At 38.3% G+C, this 22,981-nt stretch overlaps 1 protein-coding gene and 1 pseudogene across 1 annotated transcript; both read right to left on the bottom strand.

The window, feature by feature from the left end:
- Positions 1–1,265: 1,265 nt before the first annotated feature.
- Positions 1,266–5,384, bottom strand: LOC113074944 (olfactory receptor 52B4-like; annotated as a pseudogene).
- Positions 5,385–18,414: 13,030 nt separating this feature from the next.
- LOC113074947 (olfactory receptor 2AT4-like) lies at positions 18,415–19,510 on the bottom strand. The gene has a single exon (XM_026247649.1). The coding sequence runs from the start codon at positions 19,508–19,510 to the stop codon at positions 18,524–18,526; it is 987 nt and encodes a 328-aa protein (XP_026103434.1). The 3' UTR covers positions 18,415–18,523.
- Positions 19,511–22,981: the final 3,471 nt, after the last annotated feature.

Genomic DNA, 22,981 nt, shown 5'->3' with positions numbered 1-22,981 from the left:
GAGTGATCAATACACTATTACTTTTCCATTACACCCCACAAAACTGGTAGGCCTAATTGTGTCTTTCTCTCCAAAATTTAGACTCCACATGTACGCCTCTTTGTGAATGTCAAGCTATGTTTATATGATTACATCATATTTAGAAGTCAGAATCATTAATGGTATTTATTTTCCACTAAATTATGTCATCTGATGGCCATTACTGGTTTCCAGAGCTCCCTCTGTGAAATCTTCCTGTGATATCACATTCAAGATTGCTGTTATGAAGATGATTGGCTGCATATACTTCACTCACATCACATGATCATTATTCCCTCCCTATCTAGAGGTTGAATATCATTTGACATTCTGCGTTATGTCTCAGTAACACAATACTTGTGTCCCAATTCAGTATTTGCATCCTTTGATCCTTCCAAGGCCAAGTACAACCACTTCTCCACTTTCTCCACCGGCTGCTCCTTCATCGAATATATCGGTGTTCTGACATATAATGCTACCTATCAAAACTGTATTCCTACTTTAATGGAAAATGTAGGGCCGGGGAAGGTGTACATGTTAATAAAGCCTCTCACCTTATTAAAATCATGCTGGAAAAAAAATATCTGATAAGTAGCAATTTTCACATTTGAATTATGCTACCATCTGTTTTAAGGGGAGGTAGCAAAATCTGACGTTAACAGATTATCAGAATACCGTCCATTCCTCACTCAAGCCTGCTGGGTGTGATTGTGTGTGTTTCATTGTGAAAGTGAAACTACTTTATTTGGCCTTCCAAAAGAGGACACAACCATAAATCAGTGGTTAAGTTGTTTTTACAACACTGAACAGTTCAACCCAAATATTCAGATGGGTGCAGCGTATATTCAGCTGTATGGTGATGTGACCCAAAGCTGATGTTCATAATAATAAATTCTAAATAGAATACCAATTGGCAAAACAAAACCTATCAATGTATTTACAAGTTTTTTATATTATCAAGATTGAAGTGATATTTTTAATCAAAACTTCCAAACAGAATTTTTCGTCTTTCCTTGCAGGCCACAAATTGTTGAGCAATTTTTTTTTCTCTCTAAAAAGCTTTCTTTCTTGAAGATTCTTGAAACCAGATGAAGTAAATGATTGTTATGTATTTTTCGTAAGGGAAGATATTTGTGTTTTAAGAGGTTTACTACAATTAAAACCCTTTATGATAAATTTGGGATGGAGGTGATTTGGTTTTGTTGCTGAGAAATGTTGATCAGGGTCTGCATATTCTTCCCTGTTTATCAAATCAGTTCTCTCTTCTCTTCGGTTCTCACATGCTTCCTCACTTTTTCCCTCATCTCCCTCTCTCTCTTCCTCTTTTTCCCTCCCTTCCTCACATATGACTGACACTTCCTCACAAACATCCTAAAAACAACAGATATAAATAGCATTAGGGGTCAGGGATCACTCATTTATTGACTCATTTACCACTTCCATAGTTAAATAACTTCACAAGTTTTTCATGAGATGTACATTTAGAAACCCATAAATAGCCTACAATACAGTGATTAATACTATTGGAACACACAGCCTTTATACATAAAACATATACATATAACAGTTTGAACATAAAATAGAAAATTTTATCTTTTTCTAGCGATTATTACACAGGTCCTATTTAAACTGAGCTGACCTAGAAAATGAAGTCTCTGCATTCAATAATAAAATGCCTTTAACTGGAAATTTAGTGTTTAAGCTTGTCATTATAAATTGCTCTTGCACTCTTGTTCAGTGCTTTGACACAATCTGTATTATTAAAAGCACTATATAAATAAAGGTGATTGGAATTAAATTGATGTGTAATTCCTTAAAATATTGGCAAGCAGTTCCAATTAAGAAAACACTGCCTTAAATAAGTTAAACCGGGATTTTTTAATATTTATTTTTATACAAATCTCACCTGTACAAATTCTGGAGAGGTTGAGCAACTGTCACCTCTCTCTGTCAGTGACGTCACAGCATGCCTTTCCTACAGACCAGTTAGGACATAAAGTAGCAGTAATTTATTAAAAGAATAACATTTGATGAAGTATTTTAAGATAATCGGTGCAAAACAAATCTGATTTATTGTGAAAGTATAATTCTACTCCGCGAGCAGCACGTAGGCAACAAAAGACAGCAGAAACCAGTCATTTGTGACGTCTCATTCAGCAGACGCTTTTATCCAAAGCGACAGGTAGGAGAGCATTCAACCCACTCAATCCTGCGTGACGTGACGAGGTCCACACAACGGGTTCTGATGTCTTTTGACGTTACAGTAGGTAACATGAAAACTTTATCTTGTGATTCGAGTCATCGCAACATACTGTAGGCTAACATACTTACAGTGTGTGTTTGAAAAAAGGATGTAATCGTCCACTGCTTTTTTCTGGGATGCATTTTATTCCAGGCGGCCTAATAGCAAAGTGAATGAATGAACGAAAATTCACAAGATCGACAAGAGATTTGAAGCTCATAGCAGACGCGCCTAAGAGATGATGAATGTTAGTTCACTCAAATCAAAGTAACAAATCAGAGAGAACACTGCCAGAAATATTCACCCGGCATCCAATGAACAAATACATTTAAAAAATTAATTAATTAAATTGCAGGGGTGAGAATTACCCGGTACTATCTACAACTTATATGCAATAAATAAATAAAATAAAATAAAATAAAATAAAAAGAGGGCAATAAAATATATTTACTGAAAAAAAAAATGTACACCATGGAAAATATTCACTATTTCACAAACATGTCTTTGATTCTCATTATGTTTAAGAAAAGCAAGAATTACAGTTTATATAAATAGATAAACAGGGCAAAGTGTAAACAATGGACTCTATTGTATTAAAGCAATTTAAAAAAAATTTAGTGCATCATATCTGCATGTTCACTTTCCTATCTCTAATTTTTCTCTTCAATGCATCTTTGATGTCTTTGGTTCTAAAGCAGTAAATCATTGGATTGACGACAGGTGGGAGAAGACTGTACCACATTATTAACATAACACGAATGCCAGGTGATATCGCTATTGTCATATCATGCACATAAACAACACATCTGGGCACATAGTAAAGACAAATGATGAGTAGTTGAGGAGTGCAAGTTGAGAATGTTTTATAACGGGCCTGAACATCTGTGATTTTGAAAACAGACTTGATAATAGCCATCCATCCATCCATCCATCCATCATCTGCCGCTTATCCGGGGCCGGGTCGCGGGGGCAACAGTCTAAGCAAAGACGCCCAGACTTCCCTCTCCCTAGCCACTTCTTCCAGCTCTTCCGGGGGGACCCCGAGACGTTCCCAGGCCAGCCGGGAGACATAGTCCCTCCAGCGTGTCCTAGGTCTTCCCCGGGGCCTCCTCCCGGTGAGACGTGCCTGGAACACCTCCCTGGGAAGGCGTCCAGGAGGCATCCGAAATAGATGCCCGAGCCACCTCAGCTGGCTCCTCTCGATGTGGAGGAGCAACGGCTCTACTCTGAGCTCCTCCCGAGTGACCGAGCTTCTCACCCTATCTCTAAGGGAGCGCCCAGCCACCCTACGGAGAAAGCTCATTTCGGCCGCCTGTATCCGGGATCTTGTCCTTTCGGTCATGACCCACAGCTCATGACCATAGGTGAGAGTAGGAACGTAGATTGACCGGTAAATCGAGAGCTTTGCCTTACAGCTCAGCTCCTTCTTCACCACGACAGACCGGTACAGCGACCGCATTACTGCAGAAGCTGCACCGATCCGTCTGTCAATCTCACGTTCCATCCTTCCCTCACTCGTGAACAAGACCCCAAGATACCTGAACTCCTCCACTTGAGGCAGGAACTCTCCACCAACCTGAAGTGGGCAATCCACCCTTTTCCGACTGAGAACCATGGCCTCGGACTTGGAGGTGCTGATTCTCATCCCAGCCGATTCACACTCGGCTGCAAACCGTCCCAGTGCACGCTGAAGGTCCTGGTCTGAGGAGGCCAACACGACAACATCATCCGCAAAAAGCAGCGACGAAATCATATGGTCCCCAAACCGGACACTCTCCGGCCCTTGGCTGCGCCTAGAAATTCTGTCCATAAAAATTATGAACAGAACCGGTGACAAAGGGCAGCCCTGCCGGAGTCCAACATGCACCGGGAACAGGTCTGACTTACTGCCGGCAATGCGAACCAAGCTCTTGCTCCGGTCGTACAGCGACCGAACAGCCCTAAGTAGGGAGCCGCCGACCCCATACTCCCGGAGCACCCTCCACAGGATGTTGCGAGGAACACGGTCGAATGCCTTCTCCAAGTCCACAAAGACTTGATAATAGCAATAAATGAAAATACAATAAAAATCAAAGGGCCTAAAAGAACAAACATAGCACCTGAAAATGAAACAAAAATTTTGTGCCTTACATCTCCACAGGACAGTTTAATTATCAAATTGTGGTCACAGTAATTTTGGGTTATTACATTAGAATCACAGTAGGGCTCATTGAAGGCATGATAAACAATGAATGTCAGCCATGAAATACAGATGATCCAAATCAATGCACATGCCAATAAAATAGTCTTATTTGTAATAAGGACACAGTATCTCAGTGGGTTACACACTGCAACAAACCGATCAATGGCCATTAACAGCATTAGGAAAGAGTTAATAGACCCTAAGCAATGAATGAACAAAAAACATCTGCACAAAGCAGCTTTAAAATGGTATCTCACTGCTATTGAAAAAGTATTTTGCAATGGCTTTAGGCAGCGTGACAGTTCCAAAAGCAAGATCAGACACTGCAAGATTACAGAAGATTAAATGGGTGGGTTTCTGAAGGCTTCTTTCATGAGCAATAAATGAAATGATAAAGAGATTTCCTCCTGCTAGTGTCAAGTAGACAAAGAACAAAAGGGTTCCCACAGCTCCATAATTCTGTGGATGCAGTCCTGGAAATCTCAGAAGGTAGAATTCAGTAAAGAAAGTGACGTTTGTGCGAGTCATGTCTCTAGAACGACTTTGGAGTTCCTTGATGCAAATTCACTGAAATATAATTTTTTTTTTTAAAAGCAATGACAAGTACACAAGCATTTCACTGTCAGCGCAAAATAAAACGTAAAAGTTTACATTTCAAAATCTGGAACAATTGCTGTTTTTATAAAATTCTTCACAAATTATATTGATAATCTATCATTCACATATATTACCTCCATGGAAAATATTCTGATATAATGAGCATGATCTATGAAAATTGCATTATTTTGAGTTTGATGGAGAAGATTCACAATAAAAAATCATATTAATTCACAAACAAGAAATGCCTTTCTCTCTGTGTGTCCTTCTAAAAATGCTATACACAGTCACCGTTTATCAAGACTAATAAAGACTAAAGGCACCTCCCATGAATTGAAGTGTTGTTTGAAGTTTCTGCTGTCTCGTTAATTCATAATTACCTTATGAACAGTTCGGTTTCTTTCACAGTAACAGTCCTTGCCATTAGTGTTGTCTCAAAATTTGAATTTGTAACTCCAGCATTTGGACCAATCATACACAAAGCTATTTGTTAGATATATTGTTTATATCTATATTTATCTAACCAAAGGGCCAACTATGAGGGTCTATGGTCCCTTCCCCCTGAAATGCAAGTAACACCTCAAAAGGGCAGAACAGGCCTCTGGTTTCATGGCAACCAAAGACAAACCATCTGATGACACTAGTGTCATGATCATCAGCTGGAGTCCACTCAGGACTCTTGTATTTGGTGTCCATTTCCATTCCCAACTCCATTTCCCATAATCCCATGCATAGGGCTAATCACCACCAGGTGTTCCCCTTTACCACTCCCCTATATATACTGTGTTTGAACTGTCTTGTTTAGCCCCGTCTAGCATTTCTGAGCATTTTTCCTAGTATTTGTTCCTTCCATGTCTGACTTTGGATTGTGTAAACCGCCTTTAGTTCTCTGCCTCCTGTCCTGACCTCTGCCTGGTACTGTTACTGATTTTGGATATCCCTTTACACACTTGATGCTGTTGTTGGATAAATGCCTGTTTGACCACTCTATGTAAACTACTGCATATGGATCCAAACGTCTCTGACTCCATGTTACAACTTTTATTGAACAGAGAAATGTGGGCAGAGCAACTCTTACTCAAGTCTCTCTAAAACATACTCATAATTCATAGGAAACTCTTTATTTGAATGAACACGCATATACCGTACTTCAGGTCATTGTGCATTTTGTTACTTTTCTTGTATATTGTCTTTTTTTATTGTATACTGTTTTATGCATGCTTACCCTCATGAAAAAATAAGTTTATTAAAGTGTACTATTAGTATACTATTAGTATAAAAATAGGAAAGTATGCTTTTAGTTTACTTTTTATGTACTTCTTAGAAATGTGCTTTATGTACTCCTCATGAATATAATTAAAATGACATTTAAGTATACTTGACTTATACTTACAAAAATTCTAAATATATTTGAGCTATACTCCTAGAATCCGTGTTTTCATTATTACACAGTAGAGGGCGCTAGTACACATCTTCTGTACAGACTTTCCATGAAAACACAAGTGAAGAAGAAAAAAAAAAACACCAGATACTAACACATGTAACACAATCATCTGACATGAAACAGCATCAAAACTGTAAAGTTATGGAATAAAATGACAGATGAAGAGGTAATAATTACAGTCAAGCTTTGGGGTGTTGATCGACTCCATCTACATTTTGATTATCATTCTTAATCCAATTCATAGTCTTTTTTCAGCTTTTTGTTCAAAATGTTATTCTTTATTTTTTATGAAACACATGAAAGTGTATGAAGCTAGAATAAAATGTTTTTTTTTTTTTTTTTTACAAGCAGATACCCTGTTCCAGTGCTTAATTTGTAAATTGCGAGGTCCCGGAACAAAACTGGGTAATGGATCCGGCATGTGATTACAGAAGGGAGAGGTAATGGAGCATTCACGCAATCACACTGGTGGACCAGTTTACGTGATTAAGAATGTGAATCAGATGCTTTTAGGGTCTGCAATGCCATGAATAACATGGAAATGCCATGCAATTTTAAAACATCAAATTCCAGGCCTAAAAAAAAAGTTTAGAAGAAGTATAGGACTTTTGTTTTACAAATCTCTGTATTATATGTTATATTTAGTCATGTCCTAAATTTAGCGGGGGAGTGTGTGTAGCTATATCGAATGGTTTCAATAATTATTGAAGCTTTAAAGCTCATAATGAGAGAAATCCTGTATTTTTTCAACATATCATGTAGGTTTGAATAATAAAATAAATCCATACAAACTATAGGATTAAATCAGTCATTCGAAATCAGCTTCTCATCAGCGCATCTTGTCTTCACTACAGCAACCTGCTGCAAGCTGCGATACAAAACTCGCAATTCGGGACAGTCGACAGAACTTGACTAATCGGGTCATTGTTATATAATTTGCACTACTTTAAGTATGTTAAGGAATACTCGCACACTCCAAAGGCTGTATTATGTGCCCTCACAGTCATATCTTATTTGTGCATATAAAGCCTCCTCGCAAGCAGTGTTGGGTATAGTTACTTTGGAAAGTAGTTAGTTAAGTTACAACGTTACCATCAATTAAAAGTAATTAGTTACGATACAGCGTTACCTATTCATAAAAGTAACGCGTTAGAGTACTCATGGGTTACCAAAAATTAAAAGCCGTTTGCAGCGGCTCACACATGACAGACACAGCCCCCGGCCCCTTTAAATGCACCTAGAAGTCGTGACTCCCGACAATGAATAACGTCATTCATCCGACTAAATTAACACTGCAGGATAACAATAACAGGAAAGACAGTCAGCAATCGGCTATTCCACATGGCGTTTTATTTATTTATTATCACAGAACATATTATTAATCAAAATTCGCACCTACCCAGCCCGGGTAGCCTAGGCTACTGTATATTATGAGCACCACAAGATAACTCCTGATTTTTCTTTAACTTTACATAATGCAGTTATCAAAGTACAATTATGCTTACTTGTAAACACAACCTTAAACAGACTTGCAGATTTAAATCCATTTAGAAATGATGAACAACCAGCCAGCCAACGATCTAACAGAAATTAACAGCTGCCTGTCAAACAAAAATGATAACAAACCGAATTAAATCCTTCACTGCCACACAGGCAAATGACAAATCGCTTAATAGGCGAACTAATTATTATTAAAGTGTCACTCACAGTCACAAGCCTAAATTCGCTGTAACACAGTCCTCTTACATTTACTCTTCAAAGTAGTGATTAAAACGTAGCAGAAGCAGATTTTCGAAACGTTTGTCTGACAGTCGATTTCTTTTTCGTTGACAAATTGAAAATGATGTGCGTACTTCCATAAACCAAACGCTGTCCTCTCTGCTATCTTGCCGGGAGTTCGAAAAAAAAAAAAACCACACACACACACAGGGTCAGGCGCAGGGCACAGACGTATCACAGCCATTGACTTTACGATCACAGAGCTTCGGCTCCGCTGATACATCCGCAGGTGGCACAGTAGACCTAGGCCTACTGTCTGACAAAAAGCAGGCTGCAGTCGGGATTTTCCTTTCCTTAAAATAACGGACTACTTTTTTTTAAAAATAACGAAGTTACTGATTACTTACGCACGAAACTAACGCGTTAAGTTACAAATTTCAGGAAAAAAGTAATTAGAGTACTCACAACACTGCTCACATCAGTGACTCGCCTTCTGTTGGTGGAGTGTTGGAGTGTTCATCAATGGTTTCTGTCAGTGCTTTGGCAAGACATGGTTGTTGTTGTTTTTTGCCATGCAATAAAGCTAAATTCACAGCAGTGAGACAGGAAGCAACTTACAGTATATATTAATAGAGAGACTGGATTTAGGATCTTGAACAGGCTGGCTCTTTCTCTGTATTAAGACAATAGAGAAATTGATCATTTACATGGTAGTAATAATAAAAATAACATGAGCTGTAACCTGTATCAAGGACTGTAAAAAGATGGACTAATGAAGCAGAGCAGGATTTACAATCTTCTTTTGACCTCACTGATTGGAGTGTTTTGAAGCTGCTGCCACCGATCTGGATGAACTCACAGAGACTGTAACATCTTATATCAGTTTCTGTGAGGATATGTGTATTCCTACCAAGACTCAACTAAATTACAACAATGACAAACCATGGTTCACTGCAAAACTCAGACAGCTCCGTCAGGCCAAAGAGGATGCTTACATGAAGGGGGACAGTGTCCTCTATGGATGGGCTGAATACACACACTGGAAGAGGGGATCAAAGTGGCAAAGAGGAATTATTCTGGAAAAATAAGGACTCAGTTCACTTCCAACGACTCGGCATTACTGTGGAAAAGTCTGAAGGAGATCACCAATTACAAGACGCCATCCCCAGCACTGTGGAGAACCAACAACTGACAGATGATTTGAATGAGTTTTACTGCAGGTTTGAAAGAAGAACACCTATCACCTGCCTTGAACACCTCCCCACACATCCGTTCACACTATTTTTCACAACTCCTGCAACCCACCCTGAACATCTCTCCAAACAACCGTTCACACCATCCACTCCTGCAACCCGCCCTGAACACCTCTCCACACAACCGCTCACACCATTAACAACTCCTGCAACACTCCCTGATCACCTCTACCTGTTGCTCTAATGTCTGTGGCCATGAAGTCATTTGAAAAACTGGTGCTGGCCCACCTGAAGGACATCACTGGACCCTTGCTGGATCCTCTTCAGTTTGCCTACAGAGCAAACAGGTCTGTGGATGATGCAGTAAACAATGGACTGCATTATGTTCTGCAACACCTAGACAGACCGGGGAATTATGTGAGGATCCTGTTTGTGGACTTCAGCTCGGCCTTTAACACGATCATCCCAAACCTCCTCCTGCCCAAACTAACTCAGCTCTCCGTGCCCACCTCCGTCTGTCAGTGGATCAACAGGTTCCTGACAGACAGGCAGCAGCTAGTGAGGCTGGGAACAATACACATCCAGCAACCGTACAATCAGCACCAGAGCTCCCCAGGGCTGCGTTCTCTACCCACTGCTCTTCTCTCTGTACACTAATGATTGCTTGTCTAAGGACCCCTCTGCCAAGCTCCTGAAGTTTGCAGATGACACCAAACGCAACTGCCTCATTCAGAATGATGACAAGTCTGCTTACAGATGGGAGGTTAAAGAGCTGGCTGTCTGGTGGACTCTCAACAACCTGTAGCTTAACACGCTCAAAACAGTGGAGATGATCGTGGACTTCAGGAGAAACCCCCCTGCACTCCCCCCACTCACCATCACGAACAGCACTGTGACTGCAGTGGAGTCATTCAGGTACCTTGGGAACCACAATTGCTTAGGACCTGAATCTGAACATTCAAATTGACTCCATTGTGAAAAAGGCCCAGCAGAGGTTGTACTTCCTTTGCCAGCTGAGGAAGTTTAACCTGCCACAGGAGCTACTGAAAAAGTTCTACTCCACCATCATTGAATCCATCCTCTGCACTTCAGTAACTGTCTGGTTCAGCTCAACTTCTAAATCTGACCTCAGAAGACTATACAAAGGTTAGTCCGGACTGCTGAGAGAATCATCGGTACAACCCTCTCTTCTATTCAAGAACTGTACTTATCCAGAGTGAGCAAAAGGGCTGGCAAAATCACTCTGGACCCCTCACATCCAGCACACTTCCTTTTTGAACTGTTGCCATCTGGTCAACACTACAGAGCACTGAGCACCAGAACGACCAGACACAGGACCAGTTTCTTCCCTTAGGCAATCCATCTTATGAACACTTGATAATAACTGTGGAAACCCCTACACTATTTATATTTACATACACATACAATTATTTATCTAACACACATACTTAGTGTACACTTAATTTTTGCACATATATACCTGTACATACATAACTGCTCATTGCAATATACCTGCCATACAACTGTCCATTTGTATATTGTCTCCTTACCTACTTATTTGTATTTTTTGTACTTTTAGTATTTTTTATTATTTTATTGTTTTTTGTTCTGTCGCTGTCATTCTGTTGCACTACGGAGCTTCTGTCATGAAAACAAATTCCTCATATGTGTGAACATACCTAGCAATAAAGCTCATTCTGATCCTGAACCATATGGTGGCACCGCAGGGTCATCCCACTGCTCAAAATCTACATTCCACAAAATCTCCCAATCCCAAACCCATTGTGTGATTACAGTGTCTTTCACCTGTTTTGAACTGAATTCTTTACAACAGTCACGTAATTACACAGTAAAATATTTATATACATTAATACAACAAATACTTTTTGACGATAGGGAAGGGGTCGAGATCCATGGGAATGATGAAAATGAATAATGAAAATGTTCCCAGTTGCAAGAAGAAACCATAAGATGAAAAACAAGACTGTCAAGTCTGTAATATTCAGGAGAATCTAGGAAGAAGCTATGACTCTTACAAGGATTAAGATATTTTGAAGACGACAAGCTAACATCATTGTTGAAGACATGCTACACTACTATCTTCAACAAATTCTTCTCCCTAGAAGAACTCGGGTCAAGCTTACTTATTTTATGTATTAAAGAAATCAGATACATTGGCGAGCCAACTTAACCACTACTAAGCCAAATTTAACAATTCTAACAATTCTCACAGTTTATACAGATAAAATACTAAAAGTCATAAGCTTCTTAATGCCAATTACAGTAGTATACTATATGCATATTAAAGTATTAATATGTGTGACTAAGTTGGTTATGGAGGATTTGTGACTTTCCTTCTCTCTGTCACGGTTCACAGGTTTGCTTGCTCATTCTGCGTGTACTGCACTGATCTGATTGCCTATCAGTGCCAGCTGTGCTGACGAGCAATCACATCAGTCGCAGGTGAGTCTCGTTTGTTAGTCCTGTATGTAGGACTGTGTCAGTCATGTTCAGCATTACATCGTTTGATTGCTGGTTCCTGTTCTGATCTCTGTTCTGTGCAGTTCTGGTTCTGCTCTCATTTTGCACAGATCTCTTGCTCTTGCTTGTCTCCTAGGACCTGCTTGGTGCCTGTTATCTGCCAGCAATTCTGTTTGTTCTATTGACTGTTTACAATAAACTTTATTACGACTTGCTACTGGTTCCATTGTATGCTTCCTGACATAACGATCTGAACACGTTATGGATCCAGCGAGTGTAAATGAACTGAGAGAAGCCCTTCACTATAATAATGCTCAATTTGATCGACAAGACGAACAGATCAAGGCTACTGGTCGAGCAATACAGGCCTTGGTGGCGCAAGTATCTGATTTAACCACGCAGTTGCAACATCTTAGAGTCGAGCCTGCCCAAATGCGGCCTCATTCACCACCTGCTGTTCCTCCCACGGACCGTCCCGCCTACGATCCGGAGCAACGTCTGCCTCCTCCTGCTGCCTATGCTGGTGAGCCACATCGATTTCGGTCATTTTTGACAAAATGCTCTTTGTTTTTTGCTCTACGGCACTCATCACTTCCCACTGAGGAATCTAAAGTGGCTTTTGTCATTATGTCACAGGGCGGAGCGGACCACAGATGTCGTGAGTCTCCCCCCTCCCTAGTTTCCACCTCGAGGAGGTCCCAAGAACACCCCAATGACCAGACACACGAGAGAGAGTGAGTATAATTAAAACAACTTAAATTAAATTACTTAAAAGGTGTGAAGGGAAGGGAAAAGGGAATCTAAAATCCACTCTCGGGGCCAGAGAGAGTATAGGTCCGAGTCGCTTCTGACTCTGTCACGGGGACTCTCAGGTAAGCCTGTTGGTGATTTGTGTCCTTTCCTTCACGTGACTCAACAGGGTTTCCCTCAGTAGTGCCTTTGTGTTCCTCCTGTAGGAGAACCGTCGGTGGGGCACTTCCAGTCCCTGCACGCAGAGTAAAGAAGGTAAGTAATTCTAATGAATTGGGTGGGGTGCGTACCTGACGCCGTTCGCCACGAGATTCTGGGTCCGCGGTTGGAAACGCCTAAAAGGTCCACAGGTAAGTATGCAGGTGAGTATGCAAGGGCGATGCACTGGTATTTCACTCGGGGCGTACAGGTAAGTATACAGAAGGACGACTGGGTCTTTACTTTGGACGTACAGGTGAGTATACAAGGGCAACTAGAGCTTGACTTTGGGCATACAGGTGAGTATACAAGGGCAATACGCTGGCTCTTAGCTTGAGTTGGGAGGCCAGGTGATATTGCTATTGTCACATCATGCACATAAACAACACATCTGGGCACATAGTAAAGACAAATGATAAGTAGTTGAGGAGTGCAAGTTGAGAACGTTTTGTAACGGGCCTGAACATCTGTGATTTTGAAAACAGACGTGATGATAACAATAAAAGAAAATATAATAAAAAACAAAGGGCCCAAAAGAACAAACATGGCACTTGAAAATGAAAAAAACTTTTTGTGCCTTACATCTCCACAGGACAGTTTAATTATCGAATTCTGGTCACAGTAATTTTGGGTTTTTACATTAGAATCACAGTAGGGCTCATCGAAGGCATGATAAACAATGACTGTCAGCCATGGAATACAGATGATCCAAATCAATGCACATGCCAATAAAATAGTCTTATTTGTAATAAGGATACAGTATCTCAGTGGGTTACACACTGCAACAAACCGATCAATGGCCATTAATAGCATTAGGAAAGAGTTAATAGACCCTAAGCAGTGAACAAAAAACATCTGCACAAAGCAGCTATAAAATGGTATCTCACTGCTATTGAAAAAGTATTTTGCAATGGCTTTAGGCAGCGTGACAGTTCCAAAAGCAAGATCAGACACTGCAAGATTACAGAAAATTAAATAGGTGGGTTTCTGAAGGCTTCTCTCATAAACAATAAATGAAATGATAAAGAGATTTTCTCCTGCTAGTGTCAAGTAGACAAAGAACAAAAGGGTTCCCACTGCTCCATAATAGTGTGGATGCAGTCCTGGAAATCCCAGCAGGTAGAATTCAGTAAAGACAGTGACATTTGTGGGAGTCATGACTCTAGAATGACTTTGGAGTTACCTGATGCAAGTTCACTGAAATATAAAAAATATGACAATTAAAATGACAATTACACAAGCATTTGACTGTCAATGCGAAATAAACAACATAAAACTTTTCAGTTCTGGCACAATTGCTGCTGTTATAAAATTCTTCACAGATTATATTGATAATCACATTCACATACATTACCTACATGGAAATTATTCTGCAATAAGCATAATCTATTAAAATTGCATTATTTTAATTTTGATGGAGAAGATTCACAATCACTATTTGCATTAATCCACAAACAAAAATTTTTTCTCCTTGTATGTCCATCTAACAATGGTATACATAGTCACCATTTATGAAGACAAATAAGACTAGAGGGACCTCCCACAAATTGACGTGTTGTTTGGAGTTTCTGCTGTCTCATTTATTCATGATTATCTTATGAACAGTTTGGTTTTTTTGACACTAATATGCTTGAGTCCTTGCCATTACTATTGTCTCTTGATTTTGTAACCTTAATATAATGCATTGAAATATATCAATATTCAGTACCATTTTCAGTAGGCCTACCACAGGTTAAACTGCAATTTGAACATCAGGCCTAAGTTACAGTTTATTTTACTTTTGACTATAGTCAAAGTTTTAATAAGTACATTTAAGTTATTATTATTTCCAATGTCACAACACTTCTCACAATCAACTTCCTGACTGTTCCAGTATGAAACAGTATCTAATAAGGCATCTATGTAAACATATCTATGGGTCAGAACCTCCCAAAGCACTTCATAAATTGCAACCTGTTTATTGATGCTGTGCAAAATATTAAAACGGTTTTAAATTAAACTGCTTTAATGTTAAACATCATAACAATGGGGAATCAAAATCTGTACTGTACTTTACCACAATGTTGCCAAACAAATAAACAAGACACCTGTGGCCTGTACCATGATGGTAGCTGAACAAATTCAGAGTTACAGGATTAGTTTTGAGTTGACAAATCCAAACCTCTCCAATCCGACTTTGTTGGTACCATGATGCTTTTCATCAACTTTCTTTGTCAACTCAGGCTTTGATCCTGAGTTTGTGGAGTGCGTGCACATGAATGTGTGACATCACTGGCAAACAGCCAATCACGAGCCTTGCAACACAAAGCAAGTTTGATTTACTTCTCGTGAGAGACCCAGCGAGATTCAAAACTAAAGGTTAAAGGTTTTGCTAAAGGTTAAGAGATTGAACAACATGACAAATTTAAAAATCATATAAAAAAAATAAATGAGGACTAATAAAATAAATAATATTGCTTTTTCAGTGCAGTGACAAGTGAAACTTGTTAAATTAGTTTATACATTTAAAAATATATAGAGACTCGAACATGTAAGGTCAGATTTTTTTTTTTTTAAATAGTGCAATCTTTTGATACTAGAACAGGAACATGAAAAATCAGTTAAACACACACATACACACAAACAGGCCATATAAACAACAATAATTAGAAATGCCCTTTCACTGTTGGCGCTTGAAGGCAAATTAATCGTGCATGCCTTTTCAAATGCCAATAAGCTAAACGACAGTAATTTAGGGTACTCCAAAGCAATCAAAATTGCTTGGAGTAACATGACCACATCAAAGTCACTATAGTCTTTGACCATATACAGTTAACATGTTGCATTGTATTAATATGACATAACTATGCTGCCTCATTGTTACTTCAATTCAATAACTTCTCAGAAATGGGAAAAGTCATCATTGATCATTCTAACAAGACGCTGAATTAACACAGGCTTGGACACATCTAAACATCTGATGTTTGTAAAGAAAAAATATTGTGAACAAAGCACACATAAAAAAGGCCTCTATATCATTAAGACGATACTATAGATTGCCACAGTGTATTGAATTTGAATTATAAGGCTTCGAAAACATAATTCTGTTTTAAGGTATTTTTAATTTGTGATGATATTCGTATGTCATCATCGGATGGTGGGAATTATGAGCTCGCAGTTTGATTGATGGAGCTGCAGCCAATTGTTTGTGAGTGATCAGTTTTTGTATTTGAAACCATTTTGATAACCCATTTCATTCACCAAGTAATTGTGTAAATGCATCAATATTTCACTAAATGTACACACACTTGACTAAAAGCCATGCAGGTAAGCTCTGTCATAACATAAATGGGAGAAAAAACAATACAGTATTCAGGTATGTAGCCTATTATTCTATTTGAAATTTCGATAACTACACATTGACTTTGCAGTCCGGACTGAAATTAAGTAATTATTGTAATTGTGAAGATCAGAAACATAAACAGTGATTTCAAAATAAAATAAGAATGAATAATTACTCTATAAATGTTTTTTAACAGCTGCCAGAACAGGCCTAACATGCTTCGTCTACATAGGTCCACCGTGTTTGACCAAAAACAAATAAAAATGACTATAGAGATGTATATTTACTGTCAGAGCTGTTTGTACATGGTCTTCTGTGATTCAACACATAGCTAGTCATCTATTATGAGTGCTTAACAACTTAAATTTGACAGAGTCATTCTGACACATAAACTCTTAATCTTTCGATAAAAAATGATGCAACTCTTGCTAAAAGTTTCACAACAAATACAGAAAACTTTTTTACAGTAGTAGAAATTATATCAGTCATTAATGATTTATTTATCTCCAATAATAAAAGTTATAATCAGAATACACATACAGTAATCTTCTTATTCCTTATTTAGATTAGCTGCTGTAGATATGCACTACATAAATGTGTTTTTTTTTCTCCAGATGTTGAATAGCTTACATTTCATGGGTGAATGAATTAAAAACAATTCATTATCTTAGATATCTCAAGATACTATTATTACAATCCATATGGAATAGTTAAGAATTATTGTGCGTTGTTTTGTGGTGTAGCAAGGTATCATGTGTATTAATAATATTTTGGAGGAATCAACTGTAGAGAGAGACTGGATATAAGAACAAATATGTGTGATCGTTTTATTAAACTGCTGTACTGTCACTGTCAGTCATCAAGAACCATCTATTGAATGACTGTGTCATTTCTGCACTCCTATTGTGGCTATAAGAGTTCACTGTTTTTTTAGTAATATTTTAATTTTTTAAATTTCAGAATAGACAGAATAGAATTTAAAAAAGGCCCACCACAAACTTGGGTGTCAAAAGGCATCTAAGTAACACAGATAACCTGCTTATCTGTTGTACATCCCAAACATATCTTAAAAAGGGTGACGGAGACAAAGTAGTACACACAATTCCTTTAAATTTCCATCCGTTATTTACCACTAAGGCCTACAAATACATAGTTAAACTGTTTATATCAGTCAAACGTTTGGATACACTTACTTTACTCTTATTATTATTTTCCAATATTTCCAATATTTTTTTTATGCTGGCTGTCGAAATCAAATCAAATAATAAGGAAGGGATAATCAGAAAAAACACATTAAAGTTTAAGCACCAGAATTGAAATGAATATCCATCGATACATAAAAGGGTTGTGATTCTGTCTTTGCTTTATTTGTGTCAAACAAAAATCACTTAGCTAAGTGTTTGTGTCTGTTTGTATTTGTGGGAATACACTATTGTAAATATTACATACAATATAATGCACTGATTCCCAATATGAAGCATTTTCTGTTTGACTCGTGGTACATCTCCTAAAGTGCTTCTTTGGAAAACATGTTTTTTGTTTCAGTTCTATTCAAAAGTGTCATTCTTGTTGAACTTGCATAAGATCACTTCATTGCAATTTGATTGCCATTAAGGAATCATTCTATTGTGACCAATACGAGTATGGTTATAATTTTCTCTGTATTATGGATATTTACATCTTTGGGGACCCTAATGGTGTGTAAAGTGGCTCCTGGAGAGTGACTTGGTTGAACAGTTTACATCTAGCACACAAAGGTTTCTACTGATCCTGATGACCTTGATTAGCTGCTTCAGGTGTGTTTATGTTGGCCTAGAAAGCCCTTACTGTAAGTGGAGAAATTCTTCACCCTTCCTTGGGTACCTAAAATCTGTATGAAGATGGAGCAGTAAGAATTAAGCCTGGAATACTATATAGTGATCTGTCAGTGCATGCCAGTGTTGTGATGAAGACATGATCACAGTAACAGTCTCAGTTTGTTGATATCTGACTTGTAAATTGTAAAGACAATGGCATAAATTACAGTGACAAAAAATTACCATGTAGTTCTTAACATCACATTTAACACAAAATACACATCAGTTTAGTACAGCTATTGACTTGTCTTATAAAGGTTGTTTCCGCTGGGAACAGATGTTTCATATACAATATTGTTTTAATCATATTTAATAGTTTTTTTCTTTCTTTGTTTTTTGAAATATAGTTTAGGTGAAATATAGCAAGTTTGTAATTGTTTAAAAATTACAAAAATAAACTTTTGTGGCTAAAACTGATTAAATCGTATGTCTTCTCACAGTTACTATACTAATTTAGTATGTTTACATCTAATACTATTTTGTTTTTGTTGTTTCTTCTAATGTATGACTGCTATATGAATTTACACACATACAGTGGATACATTCACCTTTGTTGGAATAAATAGGGGATTCATTGAAACTTTTATCTTTTTGAGTAAGGTTTCCTTCACGTCTTTTGTCCTCAAACAGTAAATGAGGGGGTTGATCATGGGTGGAAACAGACTATACATCATAATAATGACTAATCGCAAATCAGTGCTGAAGTTGATACCAATGATGCTAGACAAATAAATAAAACACCTGGGTAGAAAATATAGAGCAATTATGATGAGCTGAGGACTGCAGGTGGAGAATGACTTCAGCCTTCCTTGAGTGCTCGATATATGCAAAACTGCCACAATGATGGCACAGTAAGAGAAAATTATGAAGGCCAGGGGACCGAGTAACACAACCATAGCAAATGCAAAGGCTGGAACTCCGTACAGTGCCCTGTTAATGCATGCAAGTGATGTGATAGAAATGTGATCACAGTAACAGTGTATAATTGTGTTTCCTGAACAGTAAGGCAGAGGGTAAGCCCTTATTGCCATCATTAAAGGGCATGTGTTTGTTAGCACCCATGCAGCCAGACAAAGACAGAAAATGTTCAACTTTGTGACTATATTAGGATATCTTAGGGGATTACATATGGCTACGTACCTGTCAAAGGCCATTATTGCCAGGATAACAGAACTGACTGAACCAAAATAGTGCACAAAATACATCTGAATGAAGCAACCAGTGAATGAAATACTACCATCTTGGAACCAGTATCTAGAAATAATCTTTGGTAAGGTAGTGGTGCTGAATAATAAGTCACTTACAACCAGGTTTAAGATGATATAATACATAGGTTTATGAAGGCGTTTTTCTAGAGTAAAAAGTGCTATAAATATTCCATTCCCCACTAAGATACACACATAGGCAAAAAGCAGCAGAGCAGCCACTGCACCATAGTATCCTGGCTGAAGCCCAGGAAAACCAACGATAAAAAAGTCCTTAACAAAGCTGATGTTTCCTGATGACATGATGATCTGATGGCTAAATGAAAAATTTGAAAAATTAGAACAGTGTACAACATTTTACAATATTACATTAATATTACAACATTTGGATCACAGAATCATAACAGGATTTTAACTTCTTTGTTTTACACAATAAGGAAGAAGAATTATCACATTATAATCTAATCAACTTTTCGAGTGAACTGGAAAAGCATCTGATTTGATCTCTATACCAGTAAAATGATTTACTTACAATACACTGTATGTCTTTTTACGCTCTCCAAAAATTATGTCAAAGTCGAAGATATTTAAGGCACATTTTTTCCCTCTTAATAAGGCGGGGAATTTTGTGGTTGGTCGGTGACACTCAGACCATATACTTCTTGCGTTTCTTATAGGCTACTAACTAGTGACCAAAGAGATGAACTAACATATTTTCTACTGCTTTTAATACACTGAGATTGAATGTTATTTTAATGACAAAGGTGGCTTTTACAAATCTTTGCAGATGTTTTATTCAAAATATAATCAATTAAAAGCAATTAACAAAATATTAAGTGTGAAGTATAACATTTCTGGACAATTTCTGTATAACTAAAAAGTATATACTGTATATATTGTTTTCTTTTTGTTTATGAGCTTGGCAACACGTTTGATTTCAATTATAAAAATGCTTGATTAAAAATGTATACAGATTGAAATAATGTTTTGTTAAAACTATAAAATATAAACGACAATAGGTAGACACCTGGTATTCTGTGTATTAAAACTTTTTAGCTTTTTTTATTTTATTTTTATTTATTTTTTATCTTGAGTTGCATGTGTTTGTGTAATCTGTAGATCACGCTTAGAGGTAAGAACTTATCGTTTGAAAACAGGATAATGAAAGAAACTAATTAACCGTAGGCCTCATGACAGTGCGTTTCTTATATTTCTCACAGTTCTAACACTTATTTGAATAATCTCCCTGAAAATGATTTGTTCAAATCTCCCCTGGAATTATTTGGAAGTCTCTAGGTCAATTATACCACAGATTGTTCAATCATTTAATAATTTAGCACAGTTGGGGGAAGTCACACAGCCCAGTGTTTGGAGCGGTGCACTTCAGGCTATGCTGTAGCTATGGCATAGGTCCGACGCAGAAGTATAAATCAGCCATAAGTAGTGGAGCAAATGATGGTAATTACAAGTCACACCTGAACCAAATGACATAATCAGATACAGAAGGAAAACTAGGACAGAGAACACGTGGGAACAAAAACACAACTGCAAATCCATGCCTGTAACATTGCCCCCCTACCGGATGCCACAACCTCGCAAAACACAAAACAAAGGGTGGTACGGAGGGGGTCTTAGGAGGAGCACAAAGGAGAGGGGTGACAAGGGATGGCAATGGGATGGTAGAAAGGCAGGCTGACAATACAGGTGGAAGCAGATGATGGATCCCTAAGAGGAGGATGAAGAACGGAGTTCAGAGTGGAGACCATGGATGGAGGAGCCAAGATGGAGACATGAGGGACTTGGAGCAAGAGGAGCCAGGTGGGACCCAGGCTGCAGCCATGGTGGAGCAGACGGAGGTAGGAGCAATGCTGGAGGAAGGACTGACAACTCCAGGGGGGGCAACCGGCGGCAGCTGAGCAGGTAGTGGTGGAGCCCGAGGTGGAGCCAGAGAGCCGTCGAGCCAAGGAGGAGCAGATGGCTCTGGTGACCAAGGTGGAGACGGGGATCCGGAAGGCCGCTGTGGAGCAGGAGAGATGAGGGAGCCCAGTGGAGCTGGTGGACTGATGGGCCACGGTGGAGATAAGGGAGCTAGAAGTCATGGTGGTGTCGCTGGGTTGACGGACCTCCATTGTCATAACAGGACAGACTGGTAATTCAAGACAGGCTGACAGTTCAGGACAGACAGGGAGTTCAATAATTGTTTTTTATGGCCATAACAGGACAGGCAGATGATGACGGAAGACAGAATAAAAGTCTACCAAGTCCTTTTCCAAGTCCAGCCTCAGCTCACCCTCATTGATACGACAGTGCTTCCCTCCACACATTCAGGCTCTACTGTGATACTTTCAGGAGCAGACTTCGTTGCCGGCTCATGCACCTGATCATACGTCACGTGATCCACAGCTCTGTCACTCCTTTCAGCGATGGCTCGTCAGTCACAGCAGTTGCTGGCTGTCCGTCTGTGGTGGGTTCTGGCTGTAACTCCACACATTGGGGTGGAGATTGGTTGGGCTGTGGTTTAGAAGTTGGGCTGGTGTTGTCATCCGTGATGTCCACTGTCAGCGGCAATTCACAGCACACCAGCACCCACTCAATAAAGGCAAAGGTATAGAAGAAAAGTGTATAATCACATAAAGACAGGAAACTAAGTCATAGAACACGTGGAACAAAAACACATCTACAAGTCATGACTTTGACAACAGCCTACCCACCTCCAAACCTACATATTTAAAACATTATTATTAAACACTTGTTAGGCAATTCATTTCCAGTTTTACGATGTAATATGCAATGAAGAATGGTAAGAAGAGCAAGTTCAGCCAAAAGTGGACTCGAACCCTTATTGATCACATCATATGAGCATTACTCTCTGACCTAAGCCACTGCTGATTACTACCATTTTCCAATTAGATAAATTTAGCATGACACAAGTGTGTTTTTCTCAGCATTTTGGTTTGACTTTTTTTTATTCTGGAAACATAATGACTATATTCTCACAATTTATTTAGAATGTTTTTGCAAATGTAATATTTTTTTTCTAGAAACAGAAACAGAAACAGAAAGAGTTTTTAATGAGTTTCTTTTCAGTATAGTATATTAGTATATTTAGAGTATATATTATTTTAAATTCAGTATTTTTTAAATAAAATTCAGCAAGTTTAATCTTGCATTGTATGACTTTAATCTCAAAGTTTTATTTTTTTATTATTTGCTCAACCCTAATCCTTCTTCCTTAATATTAATTCAATAAACATTTTATCGACAGCCATATCAGGTACTTGCCTAAAAGGACAGGTTTATGATGTGTGTAGTAATAGTCACACTTATATTAGGTTACTTTTAGCAATTCCCTGGAGTTAGTTCACTCTCCATCCATGCAGCTATACTGTATGTGCGTGCAAGTTTTGCTATGCCTGAATAGAGTAACGCTACAGTTTCCTTTGACTTTTCCAGCTTCTAAGCTGGCTTTCTGCTATAGTGATGCCCACGTGCATGTATGATTGGATTGTTAGATTTCTAATCAGAAGGGGTTGAGACCAGAGACCAGGGTAAAAGTGCATAGGGCCCAGAGGCTTAAAGGGGGCCTGATATTTTGCAGTGCTAATTTTAGAGAGGTAGTCCCTAAATAAATAAGATAATAACAAAAATTAAGAAATTAAGATTTTATATGTGTATATTTATTTATATTATTTATTCTTTATCAATAAACAGAATTACCTTAAGCTTGCATCTTAATCCATGTTTAGTTTTTATTCTTTATTGTACATTAATACA

This window comes from Carassius auratus, unplaced genomic scaffold (assembly GCF_003368295.1).
Source record: "Carassius auratus strain Wakin unplaced genomic scaffold, ASM336829v1 scaf_tig00015857, whole genome shotgun sequence".
Taxonomy (NCBI): domain Eukaryota; kingdom Metazoa; phylum Chordata; class Actinopteri; order Cypriniformes; family Cyprinidae; genus Carassius; species Carassius auratus.
The sequence above is the reverse complement of the archived record's forward strand: the minus strand, read 5'-3'. Positions and strand labels throughout refer to the sequence as shown.

Excerpts from the sequence above, each read along its gene's own strand:
- LOC113074947 (XM_026247649.1), bottom strand. The coding sequence starts at position 19,510 with ATGTCATCAGGAAACATCAGCTTTGTTAAGGACTTTTTTATCGTTGGT.